A 21956-nucleotide genomic window follows, 5' to 3' on the forward strand; every position below is an offset into this window, starting at 1 on the left:
GCGCGGCTGCGCGCTCCAGTAACTTTCCACACTCCACAGGCGCCGCATGCAATGTTTTTGTCAGGAGACAGGAGTAACAACTGCAGATTATGAGTTACCTGCGGTGAGTCCGACATAATGAATCCACTAACACGACACAGCGAATGCCGGTGGTAAACACTCGTGTTCCAATACTCGTGCACGAGTTTTGGGAGGCGTTCCTTTGAAATGAGCTGTGAAGGAGGGGGGTTGTTCTTACGCATGCAGTCATTTCAAAACACTAACAGTCTTTGGATTCTCAGTCGACGAAAAAATCCTCTCTATCACCTTTAAATAAAGTCGTTATTTTTGTTTTGTTTTTGCACACAAATAGTATTCTCGTCGTTTCATTGCATTAAGGCTGAACCACTGTAGTCACACTGACAATTTTAACAAACTTCTCTGGACCTCGAATGTGGTAATTTCGTTGCTTTTTATGGGAGATAAATAACCTCTCAGATTTCATCAAAAGCATCTTCATTTGTGTTCTGAAAATGAACGAAGGTCTTACGGGTTTGAAGCGACATGACATTTTTAATGTCATGAAACTAGAATGATTTCTGAAGCATCATGCGCCACTGAGGACTGGAGTAATGATGCTGAAAATTAAGCTTTGAATCACAGGAACAAATGGAATTTTTAAATAAATTAAAATAATTTAAATAAATTTAAATGTTATAAAATATAGTTATAAATAATTATAAATGTTAAAATAAAATATATTTAAATAGTTATGTTAAAGTGTAATAATATTACTTTATCAAATAAATGCAGCCTTTGTGAGAATGATACTTTTCAAAACATTAAATCCCAAACTTCTGAGGTGTACCTAAAAGACACACACCCCCTTAACAAACACACTAATAAGAACTAATCCATGAGATCAGATAGAGTCATTTAATGCATCAGTCTTAATAAAAAAACATGCTTACAGAAGTTCAGCACAACCCAACATCTGAGTCACTGAGCAATGACAGGAATGTATCACTCTGTGAGACAGGAGAGATATTTCCACTCAACATAGAGCCAAAAACATTTGGCACTTCATACTAAAGTGGATGACTTGTTTTTCCCTGCTAACATGAGCCAACAAAAAGAAAGCCGTATACATCTCCTGGGTGTAAGGCTGCTGAAAGCAATTCACTAATATGACAAACAGCATCTTTCACCATGTTAAGACACATGTGATGCGTTATCCTAAATTACTGGATTTTAAAACTAGGCCACGCCAGATCTTTTGTCCTGACTATCCTCTTCAGGTTCATTCATGTAAAACACCATGCAAATGTTTATCACAGTGCTTTGCGAATTGTGGTAAGTTTTAACCACTCCACCCTTTCACGCTTTTTATTGCCAGTCATCTCTTCTCAGTAAACAAAAAGCAAGAGATGAATCAATATTTACATAAGTTGTGGTATTTGTGCTTACCTCAGTCTGATGTTAGGGCCACTTGTAAATGTAAATGTCCGTCATAGTTCAGACCTTCATCTGATCTGCTTGCTTTATAACTTCAGGTCCACTGAATTATACTGTAACAACAGCAAGGAGAACAGACATTCAGTGTCTAGCTGAAAGTGGAACATCTAACTCACTCAGTTTACCCAAAACAAGCCAATGCCAACAGTACAAACCACAACAAACTTCCACAGCAGTGTTTAGAGTGACAGAGATGGGAAGATAATAAGATTAAGCGGGTTATCATTCTTGCATATGAATAGACTGATCCACAATGACACTTGCTAAAACGAACTGTTTATAGACAATAACTTAATGTTTATCAGATTTAACGACAGACTGGTTAAAACAAACAAACCTGAATCATGACAGAGCAGAAACATGCACTAATTTGACTTTAAACCGGCATAATACTACACCGCCAAACAAATGTATCATAAATAAACATGCTGAATGTTATAATGAACACGCATTTAAGTACATTAAAAACAAAAAAGACATAATATGAAAGTAAAAGTATATTTTGAGGCTCATTTCTATGACATAATTAGCCAGATAGCCAAGCAGCAATCCCATACAAAACATACTAATTAAGCGGAAATTGACATATATTCTTATTAGTGTGTTGAAATACTCCAAAATTAAAATAATTCTTAGTTAGCGTCTAAATAGGTTATTAAAGACGGATTAGCTTTGTCTTAAAAACAAGATATTGATTCCTTTAGCCACTTAGCCGCTAGGCTATTCCGATACAGCTAACCCGATAACTTTCAGATAAAATATGCAGTAATATCCCGCCAACGACGCTTTAACAGTCACCAGTCTGAAACAACACATCAAACTTTAAAAGACCACTAACGCCGTTAATTGAGCAATAAAGGAATAAACACACATCTCACATTTGTGAGTATAGGTAATATGGGTATGTACCGGAGAGTTGTTGTGAGGTAATCCGGTGTTGGTTTTCAGTCGCTCGCTCAGGGCTATAAATCCAGCGCGGGGCTTTGCTAGGCCTCTATCCGCCTTGCTCTGACACGCACCGCCTCTCCATCATCACAGCAGCGGCGGCGGCGGATCGCGAGCAATGTTTTCACACGAATCATTCATCACCGACATAGAAAGACGAAATACATGCTGTCCGATATCCGATGGATTGGATGAAATTCGTCTGAAAAGCTGTCACGGTGGAATAAGGGAGGATCCTGTGAATAAATAAGCACCAAAGTGTCCGGATAGGTAAGAGGGAGGGTGACTGCTAAGAGGGAGAGGGACAGAGAGAGAGTGAGGATGACAAACCCAATGAACTCTTTTTTTAATCGATGATCCCACTACAGTATGGGACAGCCATATGTTCAGCAAACACATTCAAAACAAGCGAAATAAAGTGTGAATTGTGAAATTTGTCATATTGTTTCTTATGCAATATTCACTATGCATTTTAAACTGCAGATATACCATGAAAATGTGTTTTTATACAGAAGTACACACGAATTACATTTGCAGAAATAATGAATTGTAATGGCAATGGAGAAACGTTAGTTTAAAATATTAAATTCTCGAGCAACTCAATAAATTCTCTTCTTCTTTCTCTCTACAGTTTTTCTCTATATAGCGCTGAATATATTTGCATAGGTCTGTAATATTAGGTTGTTTGTTTATTGATTTGTATTAATTTAGGTGTACAAATTATGGGGGGAATATATTATTGTCTTAAATTGAATTCCTAAAACATGCTTGAACGAAAGTATAGACGTTTCCACAATTAATAGCTTGCATATATGATTTATATATTATTGTCTTAAATTGAATTCCTAAAACATGCTTGAACGAAAGTATAGACGTTTCCACAATTAATTGTGAGACGTATTTTAAAATTTAATTTAAATTTACTCAATGTCCCCCATTCGTTTTTGATTAGCCTACTGCAAATTGTTAAATTTGTTATAGTTTTACGGGATTTGCTGCATCTTCAGCTTTGAATAGGCTATAATTATGTAGTTTCAACGTCTAAATCAAATATTAAGGAGCAAAAAACTGCCTTATAAATGCAATTAAGTAAAATACAAGTATTCGGTTTCAATACTACTCGCGTAAAGTACAAAATACACCTAAATAATAGATAATAGTAATGAAGTGCAGTACCTCGAGTACTTCACACACCCGTTTGTCAGGTCACAGCACAGGCTCGCGCATCCTCTGCTCGTGCTGAATCGTCAATCTGATTCTCGCATCGATAGGAAATGGACTGTACCAACTCAGGTGAGGGAGAGGTTAACATAAATTGCACGATATTTGCGTCAATTAGAATTCTGTGTATGAATTCAAACTTCCAATATATCTACTGGCAAATTGTAAATATCCCTCTATCTCGTATATATAATATATTTTACGTATTTTTAGGGTTTTTGAAACCGTGTTTGATTGAAAACACCCCTCTGTTGGACGTTTGAAGCATGCGGCGCACGTCTGGCTGGAAGAAGTTGAGCAGCAGAGAGAGCTTGGAAGGATGCAGGGAAGATGGCGATGAATGTAAAGAACAGAGATGCTTTTTATTCAAGTGCTGACTATTGCAATATCTACAGCTCTCAGCCTGTTAACTATGGAGATTGCAGTCATTATTTCCCTCGGATGACAGGTAGGAAAAGACAATGTTTTCAAAATGGTTTTCAATGCATTGCGTTATAAGTGATGCTCTGCATCATATTAGCTTTGCACTGCAATGGTTTAAAATAGGAGTTTATTAGGAACTGCTCACTATTTTTTTTTAAATAATGGTAAGGTTTATTAGAAGAAAGGTTTTGATGTCAGCCTAACCACTGACAGATTGAGAATGGACATCCTTATCTGCATTGCTAAGGGTTCATGGCATATCAAATGTTAATGGAACACTATGTACATGACTAACATATTTAACATCTCACTGAAATTCTTCAGGTTCACATTTTGTGTTCAATTGTTTCCATTATATGAGGATATGTTGCATGGATGTTGTGTTGCATTAGATAAGTCATAAAAATCATATATGCAAGCTTTTTCAATATATTCTTTTACACACAGAGTGGACTAATTATTTATTTATTCCTTATATACTGTAGGAACTTGTGCAGAATGGGTGCAGGTTTATTGTCACACTTGAGATACACACATATAAATCCAATGACCGTGCTGATATGGAGGGGCATGCAAGATCAATTATGATTTTTGGCTTATCACTGTTCAGCTCTAAACATTTGAGAGTCCATCACATCACAATCTACAGTCCATGTCTTCACAAAACTACTTTGGATTTTATTTAAGGAGACTCCTTGTCAGTCATTTCTAACTGACCAGACATAAAAATGCTCAGTTTTTATTTATTGCATGTGATTGCACTCTGTTCTGTGCAAATCATGTTTGAAGGTTCTTATGGTGAGACGCCATACAGTTCTGATCAAATCCATACGCCAAAACAGAAGAATTAAATGTTTGATGATCTTAATAAGCACTGAAAAAATGTCCCTTAAGCACAGAGAGCAACCATGCATGTAATGCATTTATTCTGCTCTCAATAATTGATGCTGTCAGAGAACAACTGTACAATGCACAAACAGCTTAGAAGTGTTTTGCAGTAGTGAGTGGTGTAAAACAACCTGCAGCATCAAGTGATAGTACTGCTTTACCTTCTCATGTGCCCTGCATACCTTGCATTATAGATGCTCAACGGGAACAATCCTCTCTAAATCTAAAAATATTTGATCCCAGTCCTGATGAAAGAGCAGATGTTTGTCACCATGCTCCAACTAAACTTTGCATTGCCGCTGAATAAACAGTGGATTTAATCTGGATGGAGAGAGCAGGTATGTGTCCCCGACCTTGAGTTGGGACTGTATTCTACTTAGACCTATTTCTGGGCTTGTATTCTCTGATGACCAAGAGATATCAGGTTTGTTTTCAGGTCAAAAGGAGAATAATGTGAATTGGTGGGGCATTGTTAATTTTTGTAATATTGCAAATGATCATAGAATTTAAAGGGATAGTTCACCCAAAAATGAAAATTTTGCCATCATTTACTCACCTTTATGTTGTTCCAAACCTGTATGAGTTTCTTTCTTCTGTTGGACACAAAAGAAGATATTTTTGAAGAATGTTGGTAACCAGACAGTTGACGGTAGCCAGTGACTTCTATATTCTATTTCTTCTATTCTTCTATTTTTTTCCTATATGGAAGTCAATGGCTACCGTCAACTGTTTGATCACCACCATTCTTTAAAATATCTTTTGTGTTCAACAGAAGAAAGAAACTCATACAGGTTTAGAACAACTTGAGGGCGAGTACATAATTTTTGGGTAAACTACCCCTTTAAAGGGGAAGTGTGCAAAAGCTGTGCATGGGTTATTCACGGGTTATTCTTTCATAACCAGACTTTTGACTATCGGTGTTGCAAGTTGCAAGCTTTGCAACTTATTCTTGCTAGGAACTGAGTCTTTGACAGGAAAATCTGCATGACCAACATGAAAAGCAACCAATCACAGTTAAAGTCGGCATGCAATGGAAATTATGGTCGTATTTTCATCCCTAATTAAAGTGAAATTGCTTCTCAAATGAGAACAAAGATAGGACGTGATTTGATTTTGTCCATTGGGAACTGACTGGATCGTTGTCGTTAATTGCGGTGATCTCATGTGAGTGACATGTTAATAAATGCTGCAATATTCCAAAAAAAATTAACAATTGTAAATTTTGATTTAAATGTTATCTCAAGTACTTTATAGCACAATAGTACACTTGGGGGAAAAAATAACAGTTTGTTTATTTGAGCAATTTGATTTTGACTCAACTAATTGTGATAGTTTGGGGACAGGACTAGCTGTTTGATCAAAGAATTGGGGACAGGGGGAGCATTTGAGAAACTTTTTTGGAATTTTTTTATTGAAAATTTTTTATCAGGAATTTTACACATTAAAAATAAAAATGTTAACAGCTCCATTTACGGATATAAACATTGTGGTATTTAAGAGCTCCAAGAAGTGCCTTTCTAACCATCTAAGCGACCGGAAACAGAACCATTTGGTGCATTCTTATGTCTATTTTGGTCGGCTGAATCATTGTTGTCATGATCCCATCGGAACTGATACACTGGAAATATCACACAACCACAAAACAGCTGACTGTCCATCCCCCCACTCGCCCGGCCTCAGATCTTCTGAAGCGCAAACACTTGCTGAGTTCAGGAGGCAGGAGTCAGTCCTAATCACATCTACAGGAGGCCATACTGAAAAGATTCACTCTTTTTTTGTTACAGGAAGTGTGATACACAAGACATGGCACTTGTATATACATCCACTCTATTATTAGAATGGCTCATTTGCTGCACTAAAATGTATGTACAGGAGTCTTGTTGTGTTATGTTTCATCAGATGTTTCTCCTAAAGATGTAGTATAATTTAGTTCCAGCTCGGTGAAATATCGTGGGTGAAATCCAGTCATTCCAATTGGAATCTGCGCAATATAAAGTTTCGCATGAGGGTGAAAAAGTTCCCAATATAGCACTGATGATTTGGAGGATTTGACTGATAAATGTTTGAGTTCATATTGGAATATCTGACTTTTGAAACATTGAGATCTCTTTTGAAACACTAGAGGAAATTTCAATTTCAAATACTTTATTTATCCCCGAAGGGCAATTCACAAGACATGTAAGAGTACTGGAGTCTTTTTCTCAGAAGAAACACCTTAGAAGCAGGAGACAAAAACCTTTTGTTTTCTCTACATTTAATCTCACTACTATCTAAGATAACAAGTTGGATACTAGGAAGATCTCTTAAAAATAAACCTTTAACATCCATGGAAACTCTCCATTGCACAAAAGGTTCTTTAAAAGGTTCTTTAGATGATTAAAGTCCACGTGAACTTTATAATGAAGTTGTGACCGACTTTACTTGACGTATCGTGACATATTTTCAAGTGAAATTGAATATTTATTGAGAAAAAAATAGAGGGTGGGGCTTAACCTGAGCACACCGCTTTACCATCTCCAGCTCACAGTTGGAGGGCAGTGGTTAAGGATGTTCTGGAAGTTCCCCATGCAGATTTCACTTGTATTCAATTGAAGTTGGTCACGCATATTCACTCTGCTGACCAACCGAAAAGTGTTTGGTTTGAAAGTGGTTTCAGTGCATGTGAACAGTGCTTCATACATGTCTATGCTATTGTCAATGGACAATGGACCTTTTTTTGCCCACATTTTGCTGAAATTCCACTAATGAAAGTGAAAATGACATGTAAAGGTCAATTTGTCCTCTGCATTTAACCCATTCAGTTAGTGCACACACATTAGGAGTAGTGAGTAGTAAACACTGCACACTGTGGGCACACACAGCCGGAGCAGTGGGCAGCCTTTTTTGCTGTGGCGCCCGGGGAGCGATTGGGGGTCAGGTGCCTTGCTCAGGGGCACCTCAGTCATTTGTGACCACACATTAAGAAAAATATGGTTCTTTTAAGAAATGTTCACTGAAAGGTTCTTTGGGGTACCCAAAATGGTTGTTCTATAGGTCTTTTATTGGAACCTCGATTTTTAAAGGATTAGTTCACTTCAGAATTCAAATTCCTAATAATTTACTCACCCCCATGTCTTCCAAGATGTTTATGTCTTTCTTTCTTTGGTCGAAAATAAATTAAGGTTTTTGAGGAAAACATTCCAACATTTTTCTCCATATAGTGGACTTCAACGTGTACCAACAGGTTGAAGGTACAAATTGCAGTTTCAGTGCAGCTTCAAAGGGTTCTACACGATCCCAAATGAGGAATAAGGGTCTTATCTAGCAAAACCATTGGACATTTTCTAAAAAAGAAAATACAAATTTATATACTTGCACTGCTCTGTGATGCGCCACGCATTACGTAATCACGTTGGAAAGGTCATGCGTGACGTAGACGGAAGTGCCGAGCAAGTGTTTACAAAGCAAACGTGCAGAGACTAAGTCAAATGGTCTTTACAAAAAAAAAAAAAAGGATGTCGGACGCTTACATCACCTTTCCAATGTGATTGGGGGTGAAATTTTATTTCTGAAGTGAACTAATCATTTAAGAGTGTATGTTCTCATTCTGACCAGGTCCAGACCCAGTTCTGAAGCCGCCTCTTAGTTTGATGTGTCAGCAGCCACCTCAGCCCTTCCAGGCCATGACTCCGACTCAGAACCTCAGACCTCCACCCGTGATGATGCCTCCGGACCCCTTGCAATTCGCGCACTGCACTCCTCTAGCCGTAAAGCCGCCCCCTCACCTCCAGATGCCGCCCAACCCACCCATCCCAGCACCTCCCGTCCTCAGTCCAAAGCCCCCTGAGGAAGATGGTCAGGCAGTGGGTGCTGACCAGGAAGCAACTCTGGAAGAGCTTTGCAAGCCTTTGTACTGTAAGCTTTGTAACGTCACTCTCAACTCTGCCCAACAGGCTCAGGCACATTATCAGGTAATCTAAAACTCATGTTATGGTCCACGAGGAATGAAAATACGAATATGGAGATAAGAGAATAATAAATTAATTCACACACTGTGTTTATATCAACAAAGTGGTTTTGGATTGTACAATGTCTGATGACACCACAATAATGGTTAGCCTTGATTGTTTTACTGTATGTTCACATATAAGGAGTTTTTACTTTCAGTTTTGGTTTCTTTCAGTGAGATGTTTTTCTTAAGATCCTGACGACCGGTTTTAGTCTTAGCTGTGATAAAGCACATAATCAATCCTTTGTTTTGTCTACAGGGGAAAAACCACAGTAAGAAGCTGCGTAATTTTTATGCTGGTAGCCAGCAGCCACCTCCCATTAGAATACCAGAGGTAGTAGAGCCTGTTTCCCAGCAACCCTCAGCCACTCCACCCACAGATTCTGCAAATGTGACTGCCAACCAGGTGCTTATGACTCTTAGCTGGTGCATTTTGTCCGAACAAGTGTTTTATGAGGCTGTCTGGGAAAAAGGCTGGACGACATATATACATTTTCTTTACAATGATTTTGGTAGCTATGTAAAACAAAGTTACATTGTGAATGCACATCAATTGACTAGTTTTGCGATACTTGCTTGTCTTGCGAGAGCATTTAAATGTGTGATTTATGTGCAATTAGCTAACTTTTGGAACGCCCGACTGGGCTGGGCTAAATTTGGGAGAAGGGTATAGCTGCAGCCTGGAAATTTCCAAATGGGGGTGGGAACTCCAAAACGGGGCATGGCTTCCTCCCGTTGACAAACAGACACATGACACACATGTGTGATTCAGCACAAACTCCGCCCACAGCCGATCCTAAAGATTTAATTTGTCATGTCAAGGCTTGTGGGGGAATCCCACTTAAATCTCAATGAGGGAGGGAGACCCAGAGCTTTAAACTCAGGAGGATGAGTGTTCCCCCTCAGCCCCATCCGAACGCCACCGGCCATGAGCTCTGGGGCCCCCCACCCCCAAAGATGAAAGTTCAATCGGCTAATGGCTATATCTCAATATAAATATATATATTTATTTATATAGGCATATGTATTTAAATTGCATGTTTTATAACTTTAACATATGCCTACATTTTATGTAAGATCAATTCATCTTTCAATGAGAAATGTTGTTTAATTGACGAACTTTTCTTTTGAAATGTAATTCAACAACATTTGGTGAAGCGAAAGTGTTTGCGTGTAGAGACTCCGCCCCTTATTCGAGGTACCGCCCACTTTTGGAGTTTGCGCCCCATTTTGGAGTTTTAAAATAAGTCTCTTTATCTCACCAAAGCTGCATTTATTCGATCAAAAATACAGTAAAAACAGTAATACTGTGAAATATTATTACAATTAAAAATAACTGTTTTCTATTTTAATATATTCTAAAATGTAATTAATTTCTGTAATGGCAAAGCTGAATTTTCAGCATCATTCAGTATCACGTGTTCCTTCAGAAATCATTCTAATATGCTGATTTGGTGCTCAAAAAACATTTCTTATTATTATCAATGTTGAAAACAGTTGTGCTGCTTAAAGGTGCCCTAGAACCAGTTTTTACAAGATGTAATATAAGTCTAAGGTGTCCCCTGAATGTGTCTGTGAAGTTTCAGCTCAAAATACCCCATAGATTTTTTTTAATTAATTTTTTTAACTGCCTATTTTGAAGCATCATTAACTATGCGCCGATTCAGGCTGCGGCCCCTTTAAATCGCATGCTCCCTGCTCCCCAAGCTCTCGACTATAATACAGTGCATAAACAAAGTTCACACAGCTAATATAACCCTCAAATGGATCTTTACAAGATGTTCGTCATGCATACTGCATGCATGGATCCGATCATGTGAGTATAGTATTTATTTGGATGTTTACATTTGATTCTGAATGAGTTTGAGGCTATGCTGCGTGGCTAAAGCTAACATTACACACTGTTGGAGAGATTTATGAAGAATGAAGTTGTGTTTATGCATTATACAGACTACAAGTGTTTAAAAATGAAAATAGTGAACTGTATGTCATTTCCATGTACTGAACTCTTGTTATTCAACTATGCCAAGGTAAATTCAATTTTTGATTCTAGGGCACCTTTAATATTTTTGTGGAAACGGTGATTCTTGAGGAATAGATTAGGAAAACTTTTGTAACATTATAAATGTCTTTATTGTCATTTTTGATCAATTTAATGTTTCCTTGCTGAATAAAATGATCTTACTGATGCCAATTTTTTTCAACATTTGAGATATATACAGTATATCATCAAAAAGCTGAAAATGGTCAAGATATATATTTTGAAGCTTTATCGTCCAGCCTTATCTGTGAATATCTTTAAGTGCAGTTTGATCATGCGGTGTCACTCTGCAAGCATCTATTCACTAAGCTCAGTGTGATAGTAATCAGAGACGTCTCTGTAGACGCACACCTTTCATCGCTCTGCTCTTTCTAAAAGCTCTCCTGTTATTGTCCCGTCTGCAGCCACTCTCTAAGGGCGCTAGCAGAGTCATACTGGCCACGGAAAACGACTACTGCAAGCTGTGTGACGCTTCCTTCAGCTCCCCTGCTGTGGCCCAGGCGCACTATCAGGGCAAAAACCACGCCAAAAGACTGCGGCTGGCTGAGGCGCAGCAGAACGCCACGTCCTTGTGAGTCTGTCACACCCACACGCTCCCAGATATAACAACCCTTAAACATGGAAAATCCTTCCATATTAGTGGGCGGTGTGTGTTTTTTTTTTTTTTTTTTCTTCTCCACATTTTTAAATTGAGACATCAGTTAATACAGTTCATCCTGCAAGATTAGACTCTGAGAGGTGATGTAAGATCCAAAACTCCAGGGTTTGTTGCTCCCGTCGAGAGGGGTTTATGGGTAGTTAACAGGAAAGTTAAAATAAATCTAGGATCTTACACCAATATGATGAAAAGAAAATCCATGTACACGTTATGCATCAGCTAGCAGGACGGTTTGCATGGAGGAAAAAGTTTTTCATGGTAGCTTTATCTTCAGGCTGTTTTGCATTGATAAGTGGGGCACTCATACTGTGGCCAAAGTTGGGCGGTCCTGATAATAAACTCAGGGAGATACATCCTGTTGCACTCCAAACGTCTGATACTATCTGAGCAAACATGTCTATGACGACTAGTTAAGCTAGGTTTGAATCCCGTTACTCAAAACAAAACAAATTGAGTGATTTTGCTGATGATATAAAACATTTTATTGGATATCTTAAAGATTTAAATTCTAACTTTTTATTTGACTGCTAAAATATTTTTATATTTTTTATTTGAGTGTGTGGATATTATTTGAGATTATTATTATTAGGGCCTAGCATTTATGATATTTTTTGTCATTTCAATAATTGCACGATCCGCTCTTGCCTTGTTACTTGCGAGCATGAGAGTGTTTTAATATTGTCTCTGATTTAAATTTCAGTTAGTAAGAGTTAGTAAATTTGATTGATTTCAGAGAATCAGATCAAACTGTCCATTTGAATGAACTGATTCGAAATGAAATGATTCAATGATTCATCCCCTTCATCACTAAAATGTTCACAGAAGACTTTGTGTAGCATTTTCCATATATTAAAGTGTTTTTGAAAACATTTTGTTGGTAAATATTGTTATTTTGCTTTGCAACAATATTTTTAGATTTGTGGATATACATGAAAATGATTCTTAATTCTTCTTTTTGTTTAGTAAAATATTCAGTAATATTGTGAACTATTATTACAATTTGATCTGTTTTCTATTTTAATATATATTAATACTATGAAAAATATGCCTTAATTGTTTCGGTTTGAGTTGTATTTCACTTAAGCACTTTAAAAATACTTTATATTCAGCTTAGAAACCATTGTTTGGTTGAAGTTAATAAAAATTTAAGACGTTTGATAGCATTTTCATAAATATCAAGGTATATAAAATCATCAAAAGGCTGTATCAAGAGATGATTTCATTTATATTGCTCAACCATATTAAGTGATAAATCTGGTTTTCTTATAATGTGTTTTCCAGAGAGTCGTCCGACGCTCAGAGACGGCCCCGGAAAGAAGGGTACGAGTACAGATTAATGAAGAACCGCAGGGCTCATATCAACACTGCCATGCCAGGTACTGTCTACACAGATTTACCTCAACAAATAGTTTAGGAGAGACAGATTTTTATCATCATGTGATCTTGCCCAGAGACTGTCCCGTGGGTTCGGTTTTCTGCTCAGTGGTCCAAGCTGTGGTGCAAAACCTCCATTTGTGATCAGAGCTTTGGCAGCAGAGCGCTTGGCAGCTGCGCGTGTTAGTTTGCCAGCCTGTGCTAATGTAGCGCAATGCGCTAGTCTCGCTAAATGCAGGCCGGATGCCAATGCTTTGGTCTATGTAAGCCGATACTCCACCCCACGTCAACCCGGGCTCATGAACGTCACCCACACGATGGCAGATCTCAATCACACACATGCCCCCGTTGCCCCATGGTCCTGTCCTCGCATATGCACAAAACACACGGCATAGCATTCAACAGACGACCTACCCCGGTTAAAGCAGTTAGATTTTGCATATGATTTCAACTTCAACAATTCAAATTCAACAATTTGCATTCTGTTTACCTCAATTTAAATTTAATGCAAATTCAGGGAGTGAACTGGAATTTAAAAAGCATTCTCAGTTCAATTCTGAATGGCACACAGCTGAGTATGCATGTATCTGAACTGTGCTGCTTTATATTTTTATATTTTTCTGGAGACCGTGATACATTGTTGAATAAAAAGTTCAAAAGAACAGAATTTATTATTAATTTTATATTATAAATGTCTTAAAGGCACAATATGTAAGATTTTTGGTTTAAAATATCCCAAAATCTCTTGAACAATGCTATATATTTTGTTGACTTGTGTGCTTGCATGATCCCAAATGTTTCCAAGAATGTTTAAATCCAGAGAAATAAGCAATTTTAAACAGGACGTCACCTATCAGTGACATCATACCCGCATTACCCTCGGTTTCCCGTTATATTTTGTAGAAACCATGGAAACACCAAAGAGGCTTTAATGTATTACATGTTTTATTAGACAAGGGAACAACTGTTTGGATACATTCATTGACAGAAAACTAATCATTGTTATATAACTCATCACGTTTAGTCTTATTGTTTGAATCTCGTTTTCTTGATTATATTATATGATATTCTAATATTAATCTAGCTTACTGCAGTGTGCAACAAGTGTCTCATGATTCCGCGCTCAATCTCGGCAACATCAAGCTACACCTTTGTTTTGAATAGGCGACCTCTAGTGGCGAAAAATTACATATTGTGCCTTTAACTGTCACTTTTGATCAATTTAAAGGTCCCTAGAACTTTTTTTTAAAAGATGCAATATAAGTCTAAGGTGTCCCGTGAATGTGTCTGTGAAGTTTCAGCTCAAAATACCCCATAGATCTTTTTTAATTCATTTTTTTAACTGCCTATTTTGGGGCATAATTAGAAATGAGCCGATTCAGGGTGTGTGGCCCTTTAAATCTGGTGCTCCACGCCCCAAGAGCTCGTGCTTGCCTTAAACAACATAAAAAAAGTTCACACAGCTAATATAACCCTCAAAATGGATCTTTACAAAGTGTTCGTCATGCAGCATGTCTAATCGCGTAAGTACACTGTTTATTTTGATGTTTACATTTGATTCTGAATGAGTTTGAGGCTGTGATCTGTGGCTAACGGCTAATGCTACACTGTTGGAGAGATTTATAAAGAATGAAGTTGTGTTTATGAATTATACAGACTGCAAGTGTTTAATAATGAAAATAACAACGGCTCTTGTCTCCGTGAATACAGTAAGAAATGATGGTAACTTTAACCACATTTAACAGTACATTAGCAACATGCTAACGAAACATTTAGAAAGACAATTTACAAATATCACTAAAAATATCATGTTATCATGAATCATGTCAGTTATTATTGCTCCATCTGCCATTTTTCGCTATTGTTCTTGCTTGCTTACCTAGTCTGATGATTCAGCTGTGCACAGATCCAGACGTGTAATCCCTTTCATAATGTTGGGAACATGGGCTGGCATATGCAAATATTGGGTGCGTACACCCCGACTGTTACATAACAGTCGGTGTTATGTTGAGATTCGCCTGTTCTTCAGAGGTCTTTTAAACAAATGAGATTTACACAAGAAGGAGGACACAATGGAGTTTGAGACTCACTGTATGTCTTTTCCATGTACTGAACTCTTGTTATTCAACTATGCCGAGGTAAATTCAATTTTTGAATCTAGGGCACCTTTAATGCTCTTTGTTTACATAAAAGTGTTATTTTTTCCCAAAAAAAAGCTTAAACTGCCCCCCAAAATTTTGAAAAGTAGTATAAACCTGAAAACTTGCTCATAAACCCAAGTCAGAGCGTGACTTTGCATTCCAGCCTGTATTTCATCATCTTAGATATCCGCTTATTCATGTAGCCATTTATTTGATGTTTCATTTTATCCACATGACCTGTTTCCTGTGCTGTTTCAGGCCCTTACTACAACCCACGGCCGAGGCAGCGTATCCCGCGAGACCTCGCGATGTGCGTCACACCCAGCGGCCAGTTCTACTGCTCAATGTGTAACTCGGGTGCCAGCGAGGAAGCCGAGTTTCGTCTTCACCTGGAGAGCAAGCAGCACAAAAGCCGAGTGTCCGAGCAACGTTACCGTAGTGAGATGGAGAATCTGGGATACACTTAAGAGGCATCCAATGTGTGATTCCAAGATCCTGAAGAAATAATCTTGCAATTCTGCAAGTAGCCACTTTTGTTTTAAAATGGAAAATGACATTTTTTATGTTTAATTGTTTTTAATCTAGAAGCAATTTATGAGCTTAAATTCACACACACTGCAGAGCAAAAGTAGCTTTTGTGCCAGACTGAGAGGAACATTAATTGGTGGCATTGAAAGTTTGAGGAAGCTATATTTAATAAGGGATATCTAAAGTTTGAAATGCTCATAATTATTATAAAAATTATTATTTCTAATTAGCATGAAAGTAGTAAATTCTTATCCTAGATCACCTTACAAATACAGTATTAGTGTATACTGCAGTGTTGTGGATCAGATACTTTCAAAATGGACGTATGTATATGTCTATCATTTTTTATTATAATTTATTTACTTCTAATTACTAAAATGACCTCTAACATTCTTTGGAGAGGTTCTCAGCTATTTTTTGCGTGCAATTGATGCCTCAATAAGGGACAAATCTATCAGTTTCCTAAACAAACAGAAGTGGTAATCCTACTCACTCTGAGCCGTAGATTCACTGTGTTTCTTCAGGAGCTACAGAACGCACACGTTCAGTTAAGAGACTGCATTACCAGGAGAATCCACACCGCAGGTCTCCGGCGTGCCTGCTGAATGTACTGTGAAAGCGATGACAATAGATCTACCCCCGTCTGGCTTTGCACACCACACGTTTACTAGATGTAGTGGGAGATTTTCAATCTAATAAGCATCATTTGGTCTGTTTTGGGGTGTACATCTGATATTATTAACTAGCTTGCTTCAGTATGAAATGATTTGGGTGATTGTTGTTTATTTTCATCTTGGATTATCCCCAGGGAATCTCTCCCCACACTAAAGGGAGAAATGGAAAACATGGCTATTTTTAATAAGGTCTGTGCCGCCCATGCCCCTACCTCACAACCCTCTGACTTGTTAGTATTCAAGTTGGCCTACCAAAGCTTATCTGACAAAAATAATCAATGAACCCCTTAGCTTTATATCAGTATAAACTAAAATCTATTAGACATTTTTGCCTCCCATATTTACTGAGTAAAACGTAGGAGCTGTTAAAGTCACCATGAAACGGAAGTAGCGAAGCGATAGTCTTCTCTTCTCTATTGTGACGTATATCCAAGGGAAAATGGCTTCTTGAACAAGAAAAAATGTTGGGTGGAACGTGATTTTGTCCATTGGGAATTAATTAGATGGCTGTGGTTTGCTATTGGTCGATTCCATGTGAGTGACAGGTTGCCCCGCCCCCTCGCTCTAGTAAACACATCATCAGAGAAGAGAAGAGATGTTGCTGACGTTATTTAGATGAAAGATTATGAGGGCACATTCATTTTTTAAAAAAAAATATGTGCACGGATAAATTATTTATTTATAATAAATACTGCAATATTGTCCATTTTGATTATATGGTGACTAAAAATTTGACATGTGTCATGTTTGTTTGTTTATGGATGCATGACTTTATGCATAAACCTTCCCCTTTCCCTATTTTATCACTTAAAATGCTATACATATTTTATCAAAGACATTTAAATATTATAAACAGAAGAAGTGACCCAGTTTTACCTTTGCTGTCTGTTTCGTTGCTCCTTAAATAAGCTATCACTTTTCAGAGTTGCAGTCCATTGTCACTAAATGTTTGCGATTGTAATACTTCTCTGATTTAGTATTAGTTCTGCATGAAATTATTGCTGCTTGTACATATTAAGAGAACAATTTCGCTGCAAGAAAAGGACCATTTCAGAACTGAATTGCACTTGCTAAGAGATGGAAAAGACTGTATTGAGATAAGAAGTTCATGACATGCTATATATAATTACGCAGACATCTACATTCATTCGAATCCAATGTTTACAGTGGGAATCATCACAGGGGACTTATGGGAGAGAAATGGACTCAGCGGAGCCGTGAAGACATCTTAAATGTGCCTCGGAGTATAAAGCCTACTCAACTGTGATGTTGAACATTTCATGTTGTTCTGCTTTGAATATGTTTCCAGTAGAAGGGACTTACAGTCCTTCATAACGAGTAACGTTTTGCGTATTCAAGTACTGAACATTTACGACAAGCTCTTTTTATATAAATGTGGTGATTTGTTTCGTATGTATATATTGATATAAAAAGACCACTTTGCATTTTAAACATGTTAAATGCTAATTTAACATGTTCATAGTGCAGATTAATCTATATATGCACCACTGATCATCGATTTGATGATTTGATGGTAAAAATGATTTTGCCACTTGCAGTGGATAAACAGCAGAAAGGCAACAGGAAATGGTTAGAGAGAAGGAACGGGATCGCAACATGTCGCAAGTTGGACTAGAACCTGCATTATCCACATGAGCACTACAGCTGTAAAACTATGCTGGTGTTCTCTACTGGCAGTCATTGTATTTTCTCCCAGAGATTCACCAGAGGCAAGCCATATCCTGTTTTGTGTTTTGTGCGGTCAGGAAGTTGTGACCCTGTTCTGGAAACAGACCTTCCCAGAGGACCTCAGCAGGGACACTATAGGTTCTCCCCCAGTGGAGAATCCCATCAGTCTTTTTCCTTCAAGCCAATCACGATTTATTCCCATCCATTAATACCTCTGTTTTAATTTGCACTGGGTTTTTTGTTGTTGTTGTTGTTGTTGATATTGAGTCGTATTAATGTTTTTTAAAGGACTAGCAGACACATTTTATTTTGAGGTGCATCAAAATAAAATCTAGCTGCAGTGCCTTTTGAAGATATGTTCTTATACAGTATAATGGTTGCCTTTTCATGTTCATTACCGGTCTGAGTGCAATACAGATGATGTGATGATATTTATCTAACCTTTTCCTTTTTCCCCTCGAGATGTATTAAACAGTGGTTCAATGTCTTGAATGTACAGTACAGATGAAAGAACATTTTAACTTTATTGTAAAGAGTCCCGGAACTCTAATTTTGAACGCAATATAATGTATTAATAAAATATTTCATTAAAAAATTCTTTCTATTCTATTCTATTCTAATTCTTTGCATTCTAAAAGTTGTAACTTCTTCCTGAGTCTCTCCATCAGTATCCGACTCCGGTTTGAACAATGTAAGGCTGAACACCGTTACTGACAATCTTCATGTTGGCTGCATGAGATTCTCCAGCTTTGTTGTTGCTGAGCAAGCGAAGCGAGAGCTGTTAAAGCTCCGCCCTCTTCTGGAAAGGGGGGCCGGGAGCAGCAGCTCATTTGCATTTAAAGTGATTCATACAAAAACGGCGTGTTTTTGCTCACAGCCAAATGGGAGCAAATTTGACAAGCTATAATAAGTTATCTGTGGGGTATTTTGAGCTGAAACTTCACAGACACATTCTGGAGACACCAGATCTTGTGAAAGGGGCATTATAGGTCCCCTTTAAAGTTTTTTATTTTTCTTTCTCTTTCTCATAGAAATTTTAGCCATGCCCTGTCTTGATGTGGGTCCATGAAAGTGGCTTTTTTATAATAGATTTTCCAAGGCACAGTATTTATATTAATATCAAAGCCAATAAATTATATCAAAACAAGAATGAAAATAAATGTGCAAAAATTTAGATTATAAACTTGGCATTAATAATAACAACAATTATTATTATTATTAAAATATGTTTTGTATACACTACTGCTCAAAAGTTTGGGATCGGTAAGATTTTTAATGTTTTTAAAAGAAGTTTCGTCTGCTCACCAAGGGTGCATTTACTTAATTAAAAATACAGTAAAAATAGTAAATATTGTGAAATATTATTACAATTTAAAATGACTGTTTTCTATTTGAAAATATTTAAAAATGTAATTTATTCCTGTGATGCAAAGCTGAATTTTCAGCATCATTACTCCAGTCTTCAGTGTCACATGATCCTTCAGAAATCATTCTAATATGTCAATTTGCTGCTCAAGAAACATTTATTGTTTACAATTGTACAAAATATTTGTGTACAATATTTTTTTTCAGGATTATTTGATGAATAGAAAGTTCAAAAGAACAGTGTTTATCTGAAATCTAATCTTTTGTAACATTATAAATGTCTTTACTGCCACTTTTGATTGATTTAATGCATCCTTGCTGAATAAAAGTATTAATTTCTTTAATTTCTTTTCAAAAAAATAAAAATAAAAATTCTTACTGACCCCAAACTTTTGAACGGTAGTGTATAATGCTACAGAAGCTTTGTATTTCAGATAAATGCTGTTCTTTTGAACTTTCTAATCATCAAGGAATCCTGAAAAAAAAGTACACAACTGTTTTCACAAATATTTCTTGAGGAACTAATCATCATATTAGAATGATTTCTGAAGGATCATGTGACACTGAAGACTGGAGTAATGATGCTGAAAATTCAGCTTTGCCAACACGAGAATAAATTACTTTGTAAAATATATTCAAATAGAAAACAGTTATTTTAAATTGTAATAATTTTACACAATATTACTGTTTTTACTGTATTTTTAATTAAATAAATTAAGCCTTGGTGAGCAGACAAAAGTTCTTTTAAAAACATTAAAAATCTTACTGATCCCAAACTTTTGAGCAGTAGTGTATATTTTTTGTATACATTGTACTTTTGAAAAAATGAAGATTAAAGCATCTTCCATTGACTTACATTGCTAGAATATTCAGCAACCAACAATGATGATATCATTATAATATTTGCATACTGATTACAATTGGTCTCCTTCACTATATCTATTTGCATACAGAATTGTGATTTACATTTCTTTGTCTATTGTATTTAATTAACCCATAAGACGTGTGGCATTTCATTTATGCAGAACCAAAGCCATAATTATTTTTTCTGCATTGTAACCACTGGCATTTGAATTTTGAAATGCAAATCTATATGACTTATCATCAAACAAGTTCTCATAACCCATCCTTCACTCCAATGGTTTGTTTCAATGCAACAAGGTTTCTGCCCTCGAATAAAGACATTCTTAAGCGCTCTATTGTTTGCTCACCCCACCCATAAGTCTGTACATTGCAATCACGTTGAACTGAGTGGGATGCATTGTACAGGGCCAAGTCAACTGACAAACTTGTGTCCTGTTTTTTTATGGACTGCATGGTTGAGGCCCTGCGGGATAAATGACAGCTGGAGCAGGGAACAGTAAGGCTGGGAATTCCAGTGGCATCAGCTGAGATGAACAGATGTGCAGGGCTTTGATTCTAATGAAAGTGTTGTTTTTCTTTATGATCACTGTTATCAGTTCTTTCACAACTGTTAAAGCTGATGTGCGTCATTTTTTGATGTTACAATTATTTCTATTTAAGCTTAATATACATACGTTCATTCTTACATCATTCAATTCTTCAATCACATTTAATTCATTCCTCAATTACAAATTAGAATATCTTTTACAAACCTAGTTTAAAACACGCATGCAAGGTTTTTATATTGTATTCATATTTTTTTCATATGATTTAGAAAATAATTGTTTATAGTTTTAATTTGGTGGACATTTATTTTAAATATTATTTTTACAAAATAAAATTTTCCTTAAGAAATAATAATAAAAGGTTATGCCAAACATTTATTTTCAGTAATTTCATGCTTTAAATTATTTTTAATTAAAAAAATTTAAAATTGTGACAAATTTAGACATTTATGTTAGAAAAGATTTCTATTTTCTCTTCTTTTTAACTTTATATTAATCAAAGAATCCTGAAAAAATATCTAATTTTCCACAAAAATATTAAGCAGAACAGTGTTTTTAACATTGATAATAATCACAAATGTTTCTTGAGCATCATATCAGCATATTAAAATGATTTTTTCTTAAGGATCATGTGACTGAAGACTGGAGTAATACATTTTAAAATATATTAAACAATAAAACTGTAATAATAATTCACAATATTATTGTTTTTACTTTCATTATTCATGATTGAATAAATGCAGCCAAGACGTGTTTCTGGATCAACATCTTTTGTTGATCCTGCAACAACATTCCTATCCAAAAACATCAGGTCCCTCATCCTGTCTGTTATTGTATCCATGATTTTCCTAACCAATAGGAAACTGTGTGTTCTCTCTCATGCTCTGTTGACAGTCTACATCGAGAGGAAGTGAGCCGTCTGCTGTCATGGTGTGCAGTCGACGACTTGGAACTAAACACACAAACAAATTTTGGAGATGGTTATTGATTTCAGGAAGAAGAACGCCCATCTCCTTCCTTTACAAATCCAGTGTTCCATTATCAGCACAGAGGGAACAGGAATATCACAACAAGTATGCAAAAAGGCCCACTTTGCTTTGAAATATGTGTCCTATAAT

The 21956-nt window shown here is 36.6% G+C and overlaps 2 protein-coding genes across 4 annotated transcripts in view; one reads left to right on the forward strand and one right to left on the reverse strand.

The window, feature by feature from the left end:
• pik3ca (phosphatidylinositol-4,5-bisphosphate 3-kinase, catalytic subunit alpha) overlaps positions 1–2543 on the reverse strand; it is a 33869-nt gene extending 31326 nt beyond the window's left edge. For 2 of the 3 annotated variants that reach the window (XM_048171881.1, XM_048171878.1), the window contains exons 1-2: positions 2404–2543; positions 1447–1547 (exon numbers count right to left, since the gene is read on the reverse strand). The gene's annotated coding sequence lies outside the window, so the exon portion shown is untranslated. Of the gene's footprint in view, positions 1–950; positions 1008–1446; positions 1548–2403 lie in introns of all 3 variants that reach the window. The other variant, XM_048171879.1, reaches the window with a different exon arrangement.
• A 30-nt stretch (positions 2544–2573) lies between these two features.
• Positions 2574–16910, forward strand: zmat3 (zinc finger, matrin-type 3). Its single transcript, XM_048171882.1, has 7 exons — positions 2574–2709; positions 3874–4108; positions 8566–8921; positions 9219–9365; positions 11405–11571; positions 12940–13034; positions 15432–16910. The coding sequence occupies exons 2-7, from the start codon at positions 3991–3993 to the stop codon at positions 15638–15640; spliced, it is 1092 nt and encodes a 363-aa protein (XP_048027839.1). The 5' UTR covers positions 2574–2709; positions 3874–3990; the 3' UTR covers positions 15641–16910.
• The last annotated feature ends 5046 nt before the right edge of the window (positions 16911–21956 follow it).

Source organism: Megalobrama amblycephala, linkage group LG21, assembly GCF_018812025.1.
Source record: "Megalobrama amblycephala isolate DHTTF-2021 linkage group LG21, ASM1881202v1, whole genome shotgun sequence".
In the NCBI taxonomy this organism is placed as follows: Eukaryota; Metazoa; Chordata; class Actinopteri; order Cypriniformes; family Xenocyprididae; genus Megalobrama; species Megalobrama amblycephala.